Source organism: Corvus brachyrhynchos, unplaced genomic scaffold (genome assembly GCF_000691975.1).
Source record: "Corvus brachyrhynchos isolate BGI_N302 unplaced genomic scaffold, ASM69197v1 scaffold99, whole genome shotgun sequence".
In the NCBI taxonomy this organism is placed as follows: Eukaryota; Metazoa; Chordata; class Aves; order Passeriformes; family Corvidae; genus Corvus; species Corvus brachyrhynchos.
Window position 1 is genome coordinate 697,235 of NW_008239778.1, and position 19,283 is coordinate 716,517.

Consider the following 19,283-nt stretch of genomic DNA (forward strand, 5'->3'; position numbering starts at 1 on the left):
CTCCGTGTTTGTGATGCTTTCAAACGCTGACAGCACTGTTTGAATTACCCTCTCTCTGTATTTTGGTACAAATCACCGGGTGTGCTCCACACAGAAGGGTGGATCTGTGACCGAAAGGCACACGGTCAGATACCGGTTTCTGCAGCCTCTCCAGGGTGTTTGCTCAAAGTATCACCTCCAGCGGGTAGCACGTGGTAATTTCACAGTTTCAAGAGGCTAGAAAAACTAGAAATTAAAATTTAATGTTTCACGAATTCCTCACAGAGTACTTCTGAAAAACAAAAGGAGCATACACTTAAATAACTGAGATAATGCCTTGATTTCTGAAATCAGAATGGGTTTGGAAAACTAAAAGGGATTATGCACGGCTGGCATGATCTCCAAAGATCCCCATCCCTGGAAGTGTCCAAGGCCAGGTTGGAAGGGGCTTGGAGCAGCCTGGTCCAGTGGAAGGTGTCCCCGCCCATGGCAGAGGAATTGGAATGAGATGAGCTTTAAGATCCCTTCCAACCCAAACCATTCCACGATTCTCTGATTTGCTCAGGGTGGCTGTGAATGAAGTCTTGTCTCTTTTCCCAGTGTCTCCTTGGAAGTGCAGGATAAGGACGCTCAGCCCTCCTGATGGGAGAAATGCAGAGACCTTTGCAGGTTTTGTCAGCAGAGATAGATTTGGCCCTGACACCTCCTGGACACGACATCAGGTATCCCCATTTACTGTATTGTGCCCAGTGAAATGGGCTCCTGATGGGGGTGACTGAGGGCACATACCTTAAACACCATTTAAAGCACATTTTTTCCATAGTTTATTGTTGGCCCGACTTATTTTTTTTTTCAGTTGATGAACAAGAGTTTTAGGGTCTGCAAAATTAACATAACCTTACGGGTTTCTTACAAATAAATCTAAAAATTTGACAGAATTATTTTTATATCACTGTTTGCCTGCTCAGAAAATCAGTGGTCTGTTTTCATGGGACATTTAGGCCCTCTTTTTCACAGATCCCGATCATCTAATCAGGATTTCATAAACACAAAGACAACAGCATGTCTTGATGAAGGTGAATATTAGGTGTCAAGTCCACAAAAAAATTTGCTTTTTTCAGTTTATTTGAAATATGATTAGAAAATGATGATTTTGCTGAAATTGGGAATCATTGCAAACCTTCTGAATTGTTGGTAAATACATGATACCGAATTAGGCACTCAAAAGCAGCAATGCACAGTTACTATCTCTGTGTAAATTTTTAAGACTTGCAAATCACTTCTGCACTTTATTGACCACAAAAGTCTATTTTTCAGCAGAGACTTAGGGAGCTGTGCACAATAAATTAGATTTGGATCAATTTAGGAATTCTTCTGTGATCCTCATGTTTAGCAGCCACTCAGCTTGCAGAGAGTTCAATAATATAAATAAATCAGGACACTTCAGGCAGATTCAATTGCCAGAAATGAGGTGCATTCTTGGTACCCTTGCTGAATAATAGCATATTGTCTAAATACTTTAAATTCTTTTGAATGCACTCATTACAGATGGCATTCAGATATTTGGAAATTGGTCAGAGATTTGGCAAAGCATGAAGAATAAACAGCCTAATCCAGGGAAATACAGCACAATTTGCTGATGCAATCCTTGCTTGCCCCTTGCCCCCTTAACTTTCACATGAATCGATTCAACCACTGCTGCAGCCAAACCCCACGGCTGGAAGGAGAAGGAATGGAAAAGGAATTCTCCAGGCTTCTCCATGAGTCCTGTGTTCCATCAGCTCAGGAGAGCTCTGCAAACACCAGGGCGAGGTGAAGCATGAGGGGATGGCTGGCAGGGCCCTGAAGAAGGGCAGACCCAGCCTCTTCCTTTTGGCTGCAGGGAGCTCTGAAATCATCTCAGCTAATCTCATTAAAAGGCACTCTTGGACTGCAGCTCTGCAGTGGGTGAGCACTGGAGCAAAGCTGGGGGCTTCTACCTATGAAAATTTAAGTTTTTTTGCCATCCAGAGCTGATAGAATAATCTTTACTGTGTGGAGACAAATCAAGATTCTTATCCTTGGGGCCTAGAGGCTGCTGTCCCCTTGCAGTTTTTAAGGAGTACAGTGGCAAAAGTAGGATTAATGCAGATTGATTTTACAAACATGGGATTCTGGTCCTGATTTTCTGTCCTTCAGCCCTTGACAGCACCTGCACACCTTGGCCTTTCACTGCAATAGTGCCCTCACACCACCACACATTTGTAGCCTCCTGCAGGAGATTCTTGCTGGTATTCATTTGTGTAACTTTGTTTTCACTGATATTTCTAAGAACATAGAAACAGCTTTTTATCTTCCCAAACATACACACCCCATCCAAAGAATCCCAAGACTACTCCCTCACACACTTGTGCAGGTAGAATTGAGACAAAGAGCTACAAAATCTCATCTTAACATTCCTCACAAGTTTGTTTTTTTTTTTTTTTTTTTTTTTTAAGGAGAATATACTTTTTCCCCAACCCCTTGACTCATTTAATTACAGAAAGTCACCTTATATAAATAAGCCATATTTTATTGGTTGACTAAATTAACTTAGTTACCTTGGTTTGTCTTACTTCTCTAAGTACTGTTTAACTGTTTTCATACAAATATGGCAAATTAAAAATGGCCATAACCCCTCTATTTTTAATTATTAAATCCAAGTACTCCAAGAACTGATTGAGAATGACTCTGAGTCAAAGTTTAGGCTATACTTTTATTTACTTCACGTACTATGAACATATACATTACATGCTACAAAAAAATAAAAAAGGACTTTAACTGTCAAGAAAGTGGATAGTGTTATAATACAATGGCACATGTTCATATTTTTCTTCAAACAGGTTTGGTTAGAATCCTTGCCCAAAACCATTAACGAAAAGGAAGTGTTTTACTCTCAAAGATGATTAGAAATATTTGCATTATTAACAAATACAATTCAAACAGATTAACAAGATTTAACCAGGTCATATATTAGTAAAAAGGCTGGGGCTTACCAAAATGAAATATATATTAAAAAACCATAGCAGCCAGTTGTACTTTTTTAGTGTGATATAACGTGTAAATGCACCAGAAGAACACAGTGTAATTGAGCGTTCTGCTTTCATGGTGTATTTCTAGAAATGATTATTCTAGTTCTAACACCTGCCTATGCACAAGAGATCAAAACCACAGCCAAGGAGAGACAAAAGATTGTGACCAACATTCTGAGCAATGATTTTTTTTCACGCATCAGGGAGAAGGGAGGGAACAAAGAGAAGAGGATAAACAAAGGCCACAAAAGGATTTCATCTACATGTTCAGGAACATAGTTTCTATCTATTTGCCTTTAAGAGCCTGACAAGTTGAAATGTCTATTTTGTCCAAATGCAAAGATACTCCTTTCTATCACCTATGAAACAAAATCACATTTCAGCTTAGAACCGAAGAGTGGAAAACAGTTGCATTAATGTATCAGCCAGCTAAAAAAACTGCTCGACAAGAACTTGGGATTCTAGTGTAACAGCAGCTATTAAGACTCCTCTAGTTTCTTTATTTTGCTCTTTCAAAGTGTACAAATATTCACAATTTATACAGTCTTAACAAAACCACATCTACAAAGTTTGCAGGGTATTTGCTAGTTAATTCAATTCATGTCTTTCGTATTAAAAAGGCAAGGTTTGCATAATAAAACTCCCAGAAAAATGTTATTTTGGTATCTTAATTCCTGATTGGAAAGGTACAAATATATGGGCTTTCATTAACTGCAGTTGGCAAAAATACTTCAGAACAGTGTTACTCTAAAGACACACTGTTTATTAGGTTTCTTTTGCAATATCTGAAGAAATATATAAGCATATATGGGCAACTGAAAAACTCAGTATTAAGTCTGTTTATTTAGAGTGCAGCTATTGAACAAAAACCCCCCCAAACAGCTACAGTAAATATCAAGATCAGAGAAAAAATACAAATTAGCCTTAAAGAACCTGATGAGTTACAGAATCTAGAGTTAGTTTCTCAATTTTTCTTCCCCTCCAAGTAAATTTTGTACTAAGCTAGAAGAGCTCCCACAATCACTGGCACGTCACCTCAACCAGAATAGCAATCCAAGGTAGAACGGAGCTGCAATTCCTTGTTTCCATTCTTACACCACTGTCCCTGCTGTCAGTTTTCTGATAATAATCCTCAGTAGTGCTCATGAGACTGGTGATGGACAGGTGTGATTAACATTAGTCCACAGAAATTAATGAGTGCCCATAACCTGAACATTACTCAGACTTGCTGATGGATTAGTTTTGAAGTAGAACAACTAGTACTTAAATAGAACAGAAATATTATAATTTCCAGCATGTTACAGAGTTCTGAGGTAAAGTGTTACCAGTATTGTTGTAGGGTTGGTGCCTTGCAGCAAAGGCCTTTGCAGCACAGGCAACCCATGAGCCACTGGAGTCACACAGGTTTGAAGCAACCAAACCCAACAGTTTCAGTTTGATACTATCTAGAAAAACCCTTCTGCATGGATTATACTGTAGTCAAGTTACAAAATTTAGTTTGGTCACCAGAGTGCTGTGCTTGGAAAACAACCCAGGGTACAGGCAAGGGAGAGTTACTTCAGTGTTTAATTTCAGTTTACAAAACTTACTAAATCCATTCTGATTTATATTAGATCATTAGAAGAACAGACTAAAAAACAACCATCAAGGCAGTGCATAATACTGCCTACTCAATGCACTGATTTTCATCATGAGCTAGGAAGCCATATTTACTCTATTTATTTTGCCTTTTGAGAATCAATCCAGAAGCACACAATTATTTTCCATTAGTTTATTAAAAATAAAATCCTCATGAATTCACTATCAAATATTTTACAGATGGGAATTAAACCAGAAGAGTCCCCAGAGTGTCTTTAAAATAGAAGTAATATTTGGTTTGTCAGTTCACTGTGTTTGACACTGATTTGTACTGTAACAGTATTGTACAAATATTGAAGAATTCTAGGAAAATTAAACTAGCCCTACACAATTTAATTTTATTGGAAAGCAGTGTCAATATTTTAGTATATTTAGTGAATCAAACACTGCTTTAAAGCTACGTATTAAAGTGCTATGCACGTATTTTTCAGCTCTGATATGGAGGTTTACACTTCCATAAGCCTTGTATTTGTGGATAAAAAGAGATACTGTGTGTTAATAAAAATCTTAAATTAAAATCAGCTGCTATGTTTGAAGCATCAACAGTACTGAAGAAATCAATCTAGTGTCCACAAGCTTCTAGAATTCTGAGGTTGATTGGATCTGTCATTTACCATGAAAATGGTAAGGATCTGTAAATCACAAGGCTGTCCCCAACGGGCCCTACATCAGTCTGTGCTGTGCACAGTTACCTGACCATGCACTGTGTAGCCTTTCTAGGACAGAGAATCCAGGATGGAAAAAAACATGGGAGAGAGCTCCAGGACAAATCTGTGAAATTTCTATCTAGGTATTGAATTGTCTACGGTTGATGTTCATTGCCTGAGGAAGAAGCAACATAAGCAATGGGCCTGGAGAGAGCTACAAATGTTATCTGAACATCTACAGCACTGCTTCCTCCAGCTGCTGCTGCTGGCAAGGTCCAGGCTGCCGTGCACGTGGACATAAGCAGGCATTACAACCTATAATCATGGCCTAGTTCTGCCACTTGACACACGAGTTATCTGCTGTCGTACCCTGAATTACATGACCCTTGCTTAAGGAATGGTGGTGTTGAGTCCCAGGGGTTTTGCAGGTTATCAGAACGCTTATCCAAGCAATACCGCTTTCAGCATCGGTCCAAGCATAGTCTTGATGGCATCTGCAATAAAAACAAGTTGAGATTGTTCCCATCTGTAAGAGCAACTGTTGAGCCACACTCAGCTGAAGTCCTCGTCAGGATTCTGTTGATCCAGCAGACGGACGTGTGTGAATGGAAAGTGACCACGTCTGCCGTTACATTCTCCTTCCCACTGACCACTCACGTTAATCTTTGTGACCTTTACCAGCTCACCGACCTGTGGGGTAAGAAATACACACGTTACAATCCAGAAACACAGGCAGGATGAGCTGCCACCCCTCCCTCGGTGTGCTGCCACCCAAGTGCACCAGATACACATCTATAAAAAGCAGCTTTCGTCCTGACAGTTTCTGAGACACCAGCCTGTCCCCAATGGCACTCACTCCAAGAAAGTATATGAAGAAATGTGCCTAGATCAGGTGACAACTACATGAACTGAAGAGCCAGCAATCCAATACCTATCTTTCCAAGGGCTCTTAGGACCTGCCATCAGGTGCTATCCTGATAAATGTGCCTTGTTGGGCTGACAGAGGCCTGCACACTGCTGGGACTCCATCAGGAGCCTCATAAAGCAAGGAAGGCTTGTACCCGTACCAAGTGGACACTAATCTGCAAGCTCAACTGCTCCTTAGTTTTGAAATTCCACTTTTCAAGGTCTGGAAAGTAGAGGATCTCTCTCTCTCTACAGATTATAACAGGTGGGTAAGAAGTGCCATAAGGCTGCTCTGTTCTTACTTTGGGCACCCACAACCAGCCACTACCAAAGGCAAAGCCAGATGGCATTTCAGTCTTGCCCAGCATGGATTTCTTCCAGAAATAAATCCCATTGAATCACAGAATTGTTTAGGTTGGAAAAGATCTTTAGGGTAATCGAGTCCAACCATTAACTCAGCACTGCCAAGTCCAGCACTCATGGGAATAGTAAAGACAACCGATGCCCTCTCCCTCTTGCCCAGGAATACATCTCCAATTCTAATCTCCACCCTAATATTCCCAGCACCAATTCCAAAGGCATCATCTCCCTGTGACAAAGGCACAAACTGCACAGCAGGCACGTCCCCAGGGCTGTGCAGGTAGTTCAAATCAGGACACAAGTTAGGTCAGATCAGTCCCCAACTCTGTTTCATATTGAAGGGTACTTTAATTAAGTGGCACTTACACGACCTGAGGAAGCACAATTTACATTGTAAAGACACTGGAGAGTTAATGAATGCACCACTGAAAAGCTGTCTACCCATTTCTACCCCTCTGTAGAATTTTATCAATAATCTGATTTACAAGTAACGTACAACAGTTTTTAAATTCTTCCCACATCACAGATGGAGGATGCTTTTGGGACAGATACGCTCTATTTTCTTTCACTAATACTGTAAATAAACTCTGAAGGTGTGGCCAAAGACCTCACTGCATTTCATCCAGAAATTCACTGAATATAAAGTTTACACAGATGCTCATCACTGTGTTCCAAATCCATCCAGAACACAACCTCATTATTTGCACTGTCCGGGCAGCCAAGGAAGAACAAGGAAAACAATTTCAGATGTTACCAATCTCCATAACTTTACAGGTTTTAGTCACTTCCAATCTTTTGCCAGAACAGCTTTTAACAGTTCATAAATTCAACCCCTTTCATGGACATTTAATTAAGCTTCCCATACCTCTCATGATTACTTATCTGGTAATGAGAGGCCCATTGGGACTCTTGTTGTAGCTTTATTTTTTCCGTTTGTAGTCATTAGTATAGACATTTTAATGAATCATATTTTGAAGAAAATCCTCTTTATGTATTTGCTAGAGGCAAAAAGGAAGCCTTCTTCCAGTACTGAATGCAAGCTTCAGCTCTTCAGGAATTTAATCATGCAGTTTGTATAATTTTGCTACTGCTAATAACCACTGGGGGGTTGTACCAACAAAAATACTCTGCTGACCAAAACAATACATCAGCTATAATTTAACAAGGATAAGATTCAATGTGACAATACTAGAAGTGGAAAATCTGATTTCCTAATCACAGCCATTACCAGAACAATGTCCCAGATAAATTTAAACTGCTTCAGACCTGGATAGAATCTACATATCAGCCTTCAAGAGAACAGTGTTTAACCTCCAACCCACTGGGAAGGGAAAGCGTGACTTGCACTGAAGTTTGCTGTCTGCAAGAGATTTTTCTTCGACTGTTGGCCTCTGCTCTGCTCCTCACACACTAATTAGTGTTCATTAGGGTTTATCTTGGATGCCTTACAATAAACTCACCTGAAAAAGGTGGGTTTAACAGAGCAATTACAGTGAGTTACAATATGGGATATTTGTGACACTCCCTCACTCCCAGAGCACCCTGTAGTTGGTTTTTGGGTTTCAGGGCCATTGCAGCCAAGGGACACTCATTTATGAAATCCCCTTACTAGAAGGAGCTACACTTGAAAGCTGCATTTCAGTAATTGTTAAATGAGGAGAGACCTCTGAGATTAAACACTCCTTTTTACCAGTACACTAATTTCATTTAGCAGGCACACTGATACATTTTTTCATTCCCATTTCATTTATATATATAAACCTTCTCATTTCATTCATATATATATATATATTTGTATTTATATATCTCTATCTTTACACCTGCCAAAGCAGGACTAACTTTAAGCAAGCATGGACCATTTTACAAATGATGGCTTAATAAAATGGCTCCACTTGATCCTGAATAACTGACAGATCTTTCTAGATCTGATTCAAACCTCTGCCTACTAATCTATAGTTCAACCACTCTCCTGAAGACAATACAGAGAACCTTTCCAAAAGTTACTTATTATTACAAGTGCTGAAGTTTTAAAACCTTTAGGCTAGGAGTGGATGTTTTCTCTGAATTCTCCTCACTTTTAGCATTGACTTATGGCAACATTAGTCCATAGTGCATCATCCCACCAAGCACAGCACCTCAGGAACAACACTGTACCCTGCTAGAAAGCCAGGTTTGTCTCAGTCTTCATCAGAAGTTTTAAAACTAAATATACCCCATATGCTTCAAAGCAAAACTGAAGGTTCAAGTGAAGACTTCTGTATGCTGTGGTTTTATTCCAAGTACTCCTCTTTGGTGAGGTCAAGGTGGCAGAGCTCTGCTACTGTTACAAAGAAAAAAAATAAATCGATCGATCTCAGAGTCATTCACCACACAGATCTTCCTTTTTTCTCCTCTATTTTCTCATAAAATAGACTGAAAACTCCTTGCATAGATCCAATAACAGAGCACAGACTTTATTAGAACATCGCCTGCTCTGATCCTCCTTCCTTGAGCTCTTCAAAAGCATGTCAGGCTTAAAATAACAGAACAGCACAGATACTCTGTTTGCAGTTTGGGCAAAAACTGTTTGATGTTAAGAATCTATTTTTCTAAGAGAAACAGTGGGATCCACCCCCTCCCATGAATATTGCCAGATTTAAGGATAAGAGTTTTCATTTGGAAAGAATCCCACTTTCTGTATTTATAAAGAGGTCTGGGCAAAAATGGGCTGATAAGATTTACATAATGCTCTCCACTAAGTTATCTAAGAAAGAGATCTCTAAATAAACAGAGAAGGAACACCATGAAGTGAAAGGGAACGTGGAAAAAGGAGACAACAAGAAACAGCACTTTGATAGACAGGATGGAGAAAAACTTGGGAGAAAATGAAGTGCATATTGCTTTTTTTTCCTGTACAGACATTGAAAGCAACTCAGTAACATTGTGATTGGAAGTGATAAAAGCTGCAAAGCTTTGAGGGCCACTAGAAGCAGTGATAAATGGCTCACTTTTTAAAATTACATTTGTGCAATATTACATACAGAATAAAGAACCACCACTGCTATTGCATTTCTTAAATGGAGAGCAAGACAGGAATATAACACCCTAACCAAGAGGGCCAAGATGTCAACTGATAAATATTTAAGCAGTTTTAAGAGGCCCACCTGGACACCAGAAATCTCACGTGGTCACACAGCCGAGCTGAGCTGACACTTCTCAGCTGCCCCTCCCAAACACTTCAGCTACTCAGCCTTTACCATCAGTTAGTAAAAGACACCAGAGGTGTAAGGTAGCTCAGAAAAGAGAGGTGTTACCCACAAAACTGCTCCTCCCTCAGCATAGCACTCTTGACAGATCATGTGAGTTTTGGTGAAGAGGATTGAACTAACCTAAGATCAGCCCTGGCACTCACAAGCTGTTCTCCAGCGTGGAAAGCATTTCCTTTCACTCTAAGTTGCTTATGGCCTGGATTAGCAGCATTTCCTCACTCTCCCTATTTCACTCCATGCTCCCAAATCCTGCACTGGGCAGCAATGTGAGGTTCTTTAGTGAAATGAAGTGTAAAGTTAAGGCTTAAGAGAATGCAAAATTCAGAAATAAAACCAAAAGATCTTGCTAAATATGCCACAAAATATCCAGAGGCTCAAAACCAATCTAACATCTGGTAATTACAAGAGTCTGCATTCAGGAATATTCCCAAGCTCCAGGAGCTGCCTGGGTGGAAAGAGTGAGAAGAAGGAAAGAGACAGCATTTTAGCCTTTATAAATGTTTGAAGGGTAAAAATCCTCACATTTCCCCAAAATCTGATAAGTTTACATAAATTTCTATTCCTGCTTCTCAACCCAAAAATACTCAGATATATAACAGAACATGTAGCAACTCAGAGTATATTTACTACCTGCGTGGGAAAAGATTTCACATCTGCCAGGCTGTGCATCTGCATTTCCCAGTTCTGCACCAGACACACACCTACAGCTGCCAGATCACTGAAGTCCTGGAGTGCCTTTTGTGCTATGCACAATTTCACAAAGTATTTCAGAGTGGAAAGGAGATGCTCTGACTCAGCACAGAAACTGTTTTTTCCCAAGTGCTTAAAATGTTATATAAACAGGAAGTCAATTAGGTATCAGGAAATTCCAGAGCCTCTAGCTCAAAGAAAGCCTAGATTAAAGGATACAATTTACATATCCTAAGGCAAAGGTCTGCCACAGGGAATACCTTAGTCTCAATTTCCTCAAATGCAATTTGGGGGAGAATTATGTGATGCGGATAGAGCACTCCACTCACCTTTTTAAGGGGGAAAAAAGACAAATCAAAAAGGCCCTGTACAAGTACTTAATCCTGTCAGGAAGTGAATCAATCTGAAGGAAGCTCAGTGCCTTACTACAAACCCTACTCCATCAATCACTGCTTTATACCAGACCTCCCTAACAAATTGTAGTGTAAATTATAAAATGCTCCTGCTCCAAACCTAAGCCCAAAGTAATCTGCTTGAGTTGATGTTGCTACAATTAAATTCTATGTGTGACCATCATCATCATCTCAGTCCAGGTAATTTCAAAGTGTACCAATGTTTCCACTGATTGCTTTAAAACTGCTGACAGACTGGGGAGAAAAAAAACCCCAACACAAACCAACAAACAACCCAGTACACCTTATACAGATTGTGGTGAGGCACACAACAGCAAACACATGTTCAGACACACAATTTAGGAACTGTTCCCTCTCCCTCCCCCACAAAATAAACATTTCAGGAACAGAAAACATGGATGGGGAAACACTTATGTTAGTGATGGTTGACAACAGACATGATACTGGTTCAGTAACCTAGTAATAATCAACAATAATCTAATGTACAAGTGACTCAAGTCACTCGTTTTATCCATAACTTATTAATCACAACGTAAAACCAGTATTATAAAGTTTTTCCCTTTCTCATTCCTCCAAAACTACCACGTGATTGAAAGGGAAATCCCTTGAACAGATCTCTTCCTTCTAAGTTTTGCCCATTATGTACCTCCAAAGCCAAGGCTGTCTTGTCGTAGGCATTAGGGACTCGCTTCTGGACAACCCGGGCATAAATAGGGCCATTCTGAAGGTTAGGGAGCGGAGTGTTGATGCTGGGCTGGGCATAGGGCCCTGGCTCCGGCCCACCCAGTGGTTGTGGGTGGGAACTATCCTGGTTACCTCCAATCAGAGTAGGGACTGAAGCAGAGGAAGGTCTATACTTCTCGACGTAAGGAACGGGAATCATTCCCCTCTTCCCTGCGCTGTCTTCTGCGTTCCACCACTGCTCTTCAGGTTTATCCCGGATTCTCAGTATGTCTCCTTTCTTAAAGGGAAGGTCTTCCTCATCATTGCCATTAAAGTCAAAGAGAGCTCGCACATACTCTGCCTCCTCCTGCCTGAGGATAACCCCGCTATTCTGCCTCGAGCGGGAAACGGGTTCTATCAAGGTTGTAGTGTCCAAATAGTGTATTTTGTAGAATTCCAGTAAAGATGGCAAAGAATCAAACTCTTGGTCACCTATTCGAAATCTGGTGGGATTCGACCCTGAAAAGAGAAGGCAACATGTCAAAGAGAGCATTAAAACTGTAAATAATGCATCTGAGAAGACAAATACATTTACAGAGAAGTATTTCAACACCAAATTTGATCATCATTACGTCATATTCAGCTTTTCTGAGTATTTTCTGTCAAAGACAGCACTATCATGATCATAAATACAGGTTTTTCTAAAAAGATTTTGTCAAGAAAGGAAAAGAGAAATTCTTTGGCACTGCCAAACTTCCCGAATTAGGATAAAAATATCTTTGTTTCTTTCAATGTTATATGGATTCAACAGATGAAAATGTTCAGTACATCAGGGTTTCTCAGGAGCCTGTACCATTTTCCTGCTTTATACTCTAAATATAGGAAGCAAATTAAATTTTGGTACCATTTCAAGGAAATTATTTTTTTATATTCTCTTCTGCTGTCTGGATCTATTTCCCAAGAACAACGCTGCAATAATGGTTATTTACCTGTTGTAACATCTTGGGTTAAAAGCACGGACACTACAGAAAACTGCTTTGTATGGCAGCAAACAAGTGATGTCAAAGAACAAATAGAGTTATTTTTCATTTTGATAAAAGGTACCACTAAAGAAAATTATCTACATTCTATGCAATGCAAAGCAACAATGTATATTTTCATAGCAGGCATGACTCAGCCTTTTAATCTCAAGTCTTGTCGCTTCTTTGCCACGTTTGTCAGATGGAGCCCAAGCTTTAAATCCAAACCTCAAATACATTGGAATACAGATGATGTTCACATTCAAGCCATTACAAGCATCAAAGTGCAGAATATCCATTTCCAATCTGTGTGCTGTGCTTTTTTTTTCCATTTTATGTTCTTCAGGCTCAGCTGGGGAAAAAAACACACATGATGTTCTATTTCCACCATGCCCCCTGCAATCAGTTATGGGAAGAACTGGGGAAGACTGGGGGAAGGGAGTGCAGATGAAAAGATTTATGCTTTAATGAGTAACTCTTTTAGCAAGAAAGAGATGCTTACTTTGCAAGTCTGTTTTCTCTGCAGGGAATATCTAACAGTCCCAAGACTTAGCTCTGGAGTACAAAGCTAGCAGAATTCTCCAAGCTGTCACTGATCCAAAACTCCCTGCAAAGTAGCACTGTCAGCATGGAAAGCTAATGTTACAACAAGTTCTTTCAGCAGAGCAAAAAGGGGTTCTAACAGAGAAAAGGGCAGATTCAGTAAGATCAAAACAGACAAACACCCGAGAAATGAGTTCTGAAGTATCCTGAAGGAACATGAGCATTAGTGGGGCTGGTTAAAGGAAATTCAAAGAAGCAGAACTAAGTCATTGAAAAATGCACGTTTGCATGCATTAACAGCATTGAAAGGCTCTCAAAAGAAATGAATACAAACACAGTGAGCCAAAACCCAAACCAAATACCTTCAAAAAACTGCAAAAAAACAAACTGGCATCACCAAGAGATAAGGAAGTTAATGTAATTATCAGTAAGAAAGACGAGCCCAGCACAGGAAGACAATTAAGATTCCATCTTATTCTTCCAAAGTCTAGTGGTCAGAAGATGCAAAACCCCCTCAACTTTTGTTGCTGAGATGTAACTTACAGCTCTAGGCTTGGCCAGAACCTTGGAATTTCACCCCAGTGGCACTGTCAGCTCTGTGGGCTCACAGGAGATGAATTCTGCCTGGACAGGCAGCATCCCCCTACACCACATCAGAACAGCTGACGTTCACTACTCGGTGCATAATGGGATCTGGGAATGCCGCACTTCCACTACCACGGGAAGTGGGAAAGACACCAGGTTTCAGACCAACCTGGTGACAGAAACACGAGCAAATATCCACCACTATTTTAGTTGTGAACCTTTAAGGATCAAGGCTTGAAACTTGAGTCAAAAGAAAAAGTCACAGGAACTTCAAGAGCAGGGCAGCAAAGCTCTTTGCAGCCATATGGAGAAGACAGTCTCAGGAAAGTTCACTGACATGGAACTTATTTCACATCACAGAAATATAGAGGCTGAAACGCCAATTTACCTCAGTAAAACCTGCTACAAGCTGACTCAGCCAGAAGGCTGAGCTCTGTCCCAGCAATGTAAGGATTCACAGAAAAAATTTAACAGGTCACAGGGAATGAACAGTTCTTCAGTAACATTCGTCAGCCTGGTCAATCTTCAATCTCCACCAGGATGAACAAGGCATTCTTTTATTTTTCCTTTGGAACAGGTTCACCTTCTTGAATTAATGCACAACAGCCTGAGAGAGCTGTCAAGTGTACCTGAATACAAGTTGGACTTTAAGAAGAAAGCCCTCTGGAACATTATGTACAGGGAAGGAGTGATAGAAATCACTGTACTGTATCCTGGATAATCAGATCCTAAAACGCATTTTGCACAGCTAAACAACAGCCAGAGGACACAGACCCTCCAAATTCTGGGATCAGAAAGATCCATGCACTCCTTGAAGGGACAGAGAGAAAAGCATCAGAAAGGAGAGATGTTACCCTCACAAAGACCACACTGCAAGAAAACCACATGCACTTCTGATGCTTTTCTTTAGAAAAAGAAAGGCAGCTACAGAAATCTGAGAAGACCTAGAATAAAAAAATCTACAAGCCTAATCCAAATTAATCACCAATATAAAAGCAGTGACCTCATCATTGTCTGCAGACTAGAAGACTCCTAAAATTTAGCTAAAATAGGCATTAAAAGGACAGTATAGTTCAAAGTCACAGTTGGTGAAATGCAGGTTGGAAATAAAATACAACTCCACCTTCCCAAGCAAGTGGAAAACTTTCCATCAGTTTAAGTCTTTTGCAGCTCCTCTTGTTCAGCTACAATGAGCTAAATGATGCTCACATGTAGTGGGGAAATTACTCCACTCACTACAGGCTCCCAAGTTTTGTCATTCCCTGGTATAATGGAATTCAAAGACTAACAGATTTCCAGCTCAGTGGAATTCTTCAGCCTCTTGTTTGAAGTGCAACACTGCGCATACCTTCAGACCAATGGAATAATTCAGGCAAGATCTAACACAACAAAAAGTTACAGCAACAAGGTGAGTGGGGTTTTTTTGAGAGTAAGAGTAGTTTTCCTTCACGATCCTGGGATTTTTCTTGAAGGCACAAGTCTGAGCAGCACAGCGTGCACATCTTCTGAGGGCTCCCAGGAAGAGAAGAATGTAAAGGTGAGTCCAGCTCCTGGAGGAACTTTAGTTACTCCCTATGAAAGTTGGACACTTGAGTACTGGAAATTATCTTCCCTCCTCTGCAGCCTGGCACAGCTGAAGCAGAAGAGCTGCTCAGGGAGTACCTCCACCACCAGCACTGCTCAGCTGAGTCAGGTTACTCTTTGAATGAGAAGCACGAAGGGCTGAGTATCATCCTTCTTCCTTACTCCATCTCCACTAACCTGACTCCAGCCATCTCAGGATGCCACAAAACCCCTGCTCTCAGAAAGGTAAGGAAAGAGTTAAAATCCAAACGGTCCCAGGATTGAAGAAAGTTTCAAACCTGGCTCATGTCAGCTCTCTGTGTATGATGAACATTCCCTCCTGACACAACCCCCTGACACTCTGTTGGCTTTGTGTCAGTCTGGGAAAGATTGCTTATGTATGTTTTAAATATTGTACAGATACTGGGGAATTAGGGCTATAAACCACCCAATATTCTACTGACTGGGCAGGTGGTGAAACCACAGAGCAACTTCTCACTCCCTCAGACATCTCAAGGGGTTTGCATTTCTCTCTTCACTCCAACTGTTAGTGTCACTTGGGAGTTTTCTCTTTATTTCCAAGCTTTGGAAAGCTTTTCTTTCATAGGAATACAGGTTTTCAATTTTGCATCTAGTTTTAGTCTGTAAGGGTGGTTCCCTTTCCCAATTTAGAGTGTGTTTAGGGCCAGAAAAGCTGTTCTTATCACACAGGGCACAGTAAGATATTCTAGTGATGTAAGCCAGTTCCTCCTGGAGCATATGGGAGCTGGGCTCTGAAGGCATCACATTCCAGCCCTGTGCTTCCCCCACCCCCACAGGGACACCTTTTTTCCTTGTTCTCAGGCCCTTCCTACTCATTCTGAGAAGAACAAGTAAGTCCCATAAACGCCCTATAAAAACATAAAACTCCATTGACTGGAAGAGCTCTGAGCACATCAGGAAAACATTCACTCAGGAGTTACACACTGTCATTTCTGCAGATAATCAGAGGACAAGAAGAGCAGATGTCTAATACAGGCACCTTCTAAAGTTGCAGTTAGTTTGCATTTAAATATATTTTGATCTCAATATAAAAATGAAAAAAACCCAACAAAACTCAAACCAAACCCCCAAGCAACAGAGTTAAACCACACTGCTCACACATCCCTAAAGCCACTTCATCCAGAGCTGAGTGTGGATATCATTCTGTAAGGATTCCATGATTCCAGGAAGTTCAGTCACAATGGAAGCGATTTAGAAGCATTAAATTCAGAATCATGTTCCTAAAACTCATCAATGGTGAAAACATCAATTTCTGCATTTTATCTGTCACACTTCCCTACTTCAGACAGACAAATTTAGTAACACTGTAAGGTTTCTGGTTTTGTAATGCTGCACTCTCAACAGAGAGCATTTCTATCTTTAGGTATTTCAGGCATTTTTTAGTGCATATCACACATTTTTACCCCAACCCCCCATGTCAAATTGCAAACACATGATTTATTTACTATTTCCTCTGCTGTCCATCACCATGCATGGAGCACTTTGTCTTGTTTGGGATTTCTTTAGCCATAACTGTGATACTTCAGCACAAATGATACCCTAATTCTGATCCATTTACACTGAAAACATAATGTTTTTCTTTCCCATAATTCAGTGATTTATCCTATTTTTTAAACTTCCTTAAAACATTCCAGGAAGACATAAAAAGTTCTGTTCAATTCTTTTTTCTTTGTTATGCTGAAAAATCACCTGCAAGAAGTTAGAGAGGGCAGCATCAGACAAAAGACCAATTTAACAAAGAGTCTGCAAGTTTACTTTAGAAATCAAATAAAGTATCATGGTTTTGTGACATTCTGATTTTTAGGGAAGCCAAAGCTCCTCATTTCATTCATACTGTGCTGAGGCTTCCCTATCCCTGAGAGCAGTGTTAGACCAGTCAGGAATTTCACAAACACTGAGACCAACAAAACCCAACCCAAGAACCCCACCTGGAATATTCAGATTTCCCAGCGAGACCTGTGCATTTGCCAATAATAAATTGCTAAAAAAACTGTACCATACTAAAACAGTGATTTTGTTTTTCCTAAAGTTTTAACTTGGCCACAATGAACAAGCAGGACAATTTGCAAACACTTAACTCTTTTTTACTTTTTTACTGCATTACCTTCCCTACCCAAACACGAAATCATCTTCAATCTTCTACCAATGTTTTCACCTCCCTTCCACTGCAGAACAACCTCCCACCTATTTTTTTCTGAAAGAGCACCTTAATTACACTTGAAGTGCAATTTAATATACACCTCCCCAGCACCTTCTTTGGCTGGAGCATGAAGACAGCAGTATCAGCACAGAGGCATGATTTAATTAAAATTACTAAAATCAGCGTGGGAGTGTCTGTAGTGCAGGAGTGATGCATCACCCCTCCCTAGAGCATCCAGAGGACAAATAAAAAGGAGACCAACCAAAACATAATTATACTTTTTCAGCTATATTAAGCCTACTGTGCCACCAGCTTACACAGCTACTCTTTTAAAACACGATAATCATTTAAAACAGAAGAGAATTACAAGGTACTTCGTGATTTTAACCTAAGCCAGCCCACAGAATGCCACAAAATGTTACTGATCTTAAGGATGTAACACAAGAAAAAAATCAGGATGGCTGTACTGAAGTGATGTTTTTGCAGAGACAAGTTGCTCCCCAAAGCAACTGCCCAGAAGTGACAGACACTCATGACCCAGTGTTTTTTACTGTCTTTAAAATCCTATTAGATTAGATTCCACAACAGACTATCCTGGTGACTGACTCTGCTCTACACACCAGCCATCCTTGTCAGCAGTTACTGCACCAAACCTGTCTGCACACACATGAAGCAACAGGGCACCTGCCACATTCTGACTCCCCACAGTAGCAATGACTTCCAGTTCCAGCTGAATTCAGCCACCTGTAACTTCTACCTGTGGAGCTTTGTGACTTGAGTGCACTCTGCAGCTCTAGGAGGTTTCTGGGATAAACAGGATGAGTTAAGACTTTCCCAGTTTTTTCAATCTGAAATGCTTCCCCTGTATTACAGTGCAAACCTACTGGCAGCAATTTTGGCTTCTCTCAGATTATCTCCTTCTTAGTCAACTACTCTGTGCAGAGACTGAAAAATAAAACAACTCTTGTTACATCTTTCCAATCCTGGTGTTATTCCACCCATAGACCTACACCAGAGTGTCTCTGTAGCAATTCACACAGTTTACTTTCTGCCAAATAAGTTCATCAAATCTCTTACTACACAGGCTTACTATTTTACTTTAAAATTATCTAGTAGCTCCTTGCTGGGATGCCAACCACACATCCACATCATTTTGCAAGGATTAATATCCAAACTTAAGCAGTTCCAGCACCAACTCCACTAATTCCCAGAGGAGGGACACCACTGCCTTTGGATTGTACTTTCTGACACATCCAAGGGTTCTGCACTGCTGGGGTTTAGTTGGACTGAACAGCAAAACTGCTGCTTCTCACAGTGCTTTTCTCTCTGGCACAGTCAGCACCTTCTGCTCTTGAAGTGTTACACTTAAACGTGTTGTTGTCATATTACACGTTCAGTCAATGAGAAATAATATCAAACTTCTCCTTTCAAGGGGAAGGAAACTGAACTTAACAACTGATTTAAAGAAACCATTGCCTTTACATCCTGAAGAGTTCCCACTACTCAAACTCCCCACTCGAACTCAGTCTCCCTGATAATGCAAAGCTGCCTTGTCAGAAGTCAGACTTCGGGGATGACACTTCCACAGAACCACCTCCCGGCTGAGACGACACGAAAAATCTATGAATTATCGCTAAGGGGTTTAGGAAAACAAAGAGGTGCGAGGCTGGAGCTGCGGGCTGCCCAGCTCCAGGATCTTGAATTTCATGTGGCACAGGACGGCAGGTGCGGACAGACAGCTCGGCGCGGGCAGCGGCCCCAGCTCCGAAACACGGCTTAATTCCACCACAAAGCGCT

The 19,283-nt window shown here is 40.6% G+C and overlaps 1 protein-coding gene across 1 annotated transcript; it reads right to left on the reverse strand.

Moving 5' to 3' along the window:
* Window positions 1-2,693: 2,693 nt before the first annotated feature.
* CRK (CRK proto-oncogene, adaptor protein) lies at window positions 2,694-12,223 on the reverse strand. Its single transcript, XM_008640421.2, has 3 exons — window positions 12,190-12,223; window positions 11,578-12,113; window positions 2,694-6,004 (listed from the first exon to the last, which is right to left on the reverse strand). Exons 1-3 carry the CDS (start codon window positions 12,221-12,223, stop codon window positions 5,867-5,869), a joined length of 708 nt encoding a protein of 235 aa, XP_008638643.1. The 3' UTR covers window positions 2,694-5,866.
* Window positions 12,224-19,283: the final 7,060 nt, after the last annotated feature.

Excerpts from the sequence above, each read along its gene's own strand:
- CRK (XM_008640421.2), bottom strand. The coding sequence starts at position 12,223 with ATGATGATCAAATTTGGTGTTGAAATACTTCTCT. Across the intron at positions 12,114-12,189 it reads TGGTGTTGAAATACTTCTCT|GGTCGAATCCCACCAGATTT; the intron begins GTAAATGTATTT and ends TTCTCTTTTCAG. Across the intron at positions 6,005-11,577 it reads AGACAGCCTTGGCTTTGGAG|GTCGGTGAGCTGGTAAAGGT; the intron begins GTACATAATGGG and ends CTTACCCCACAG.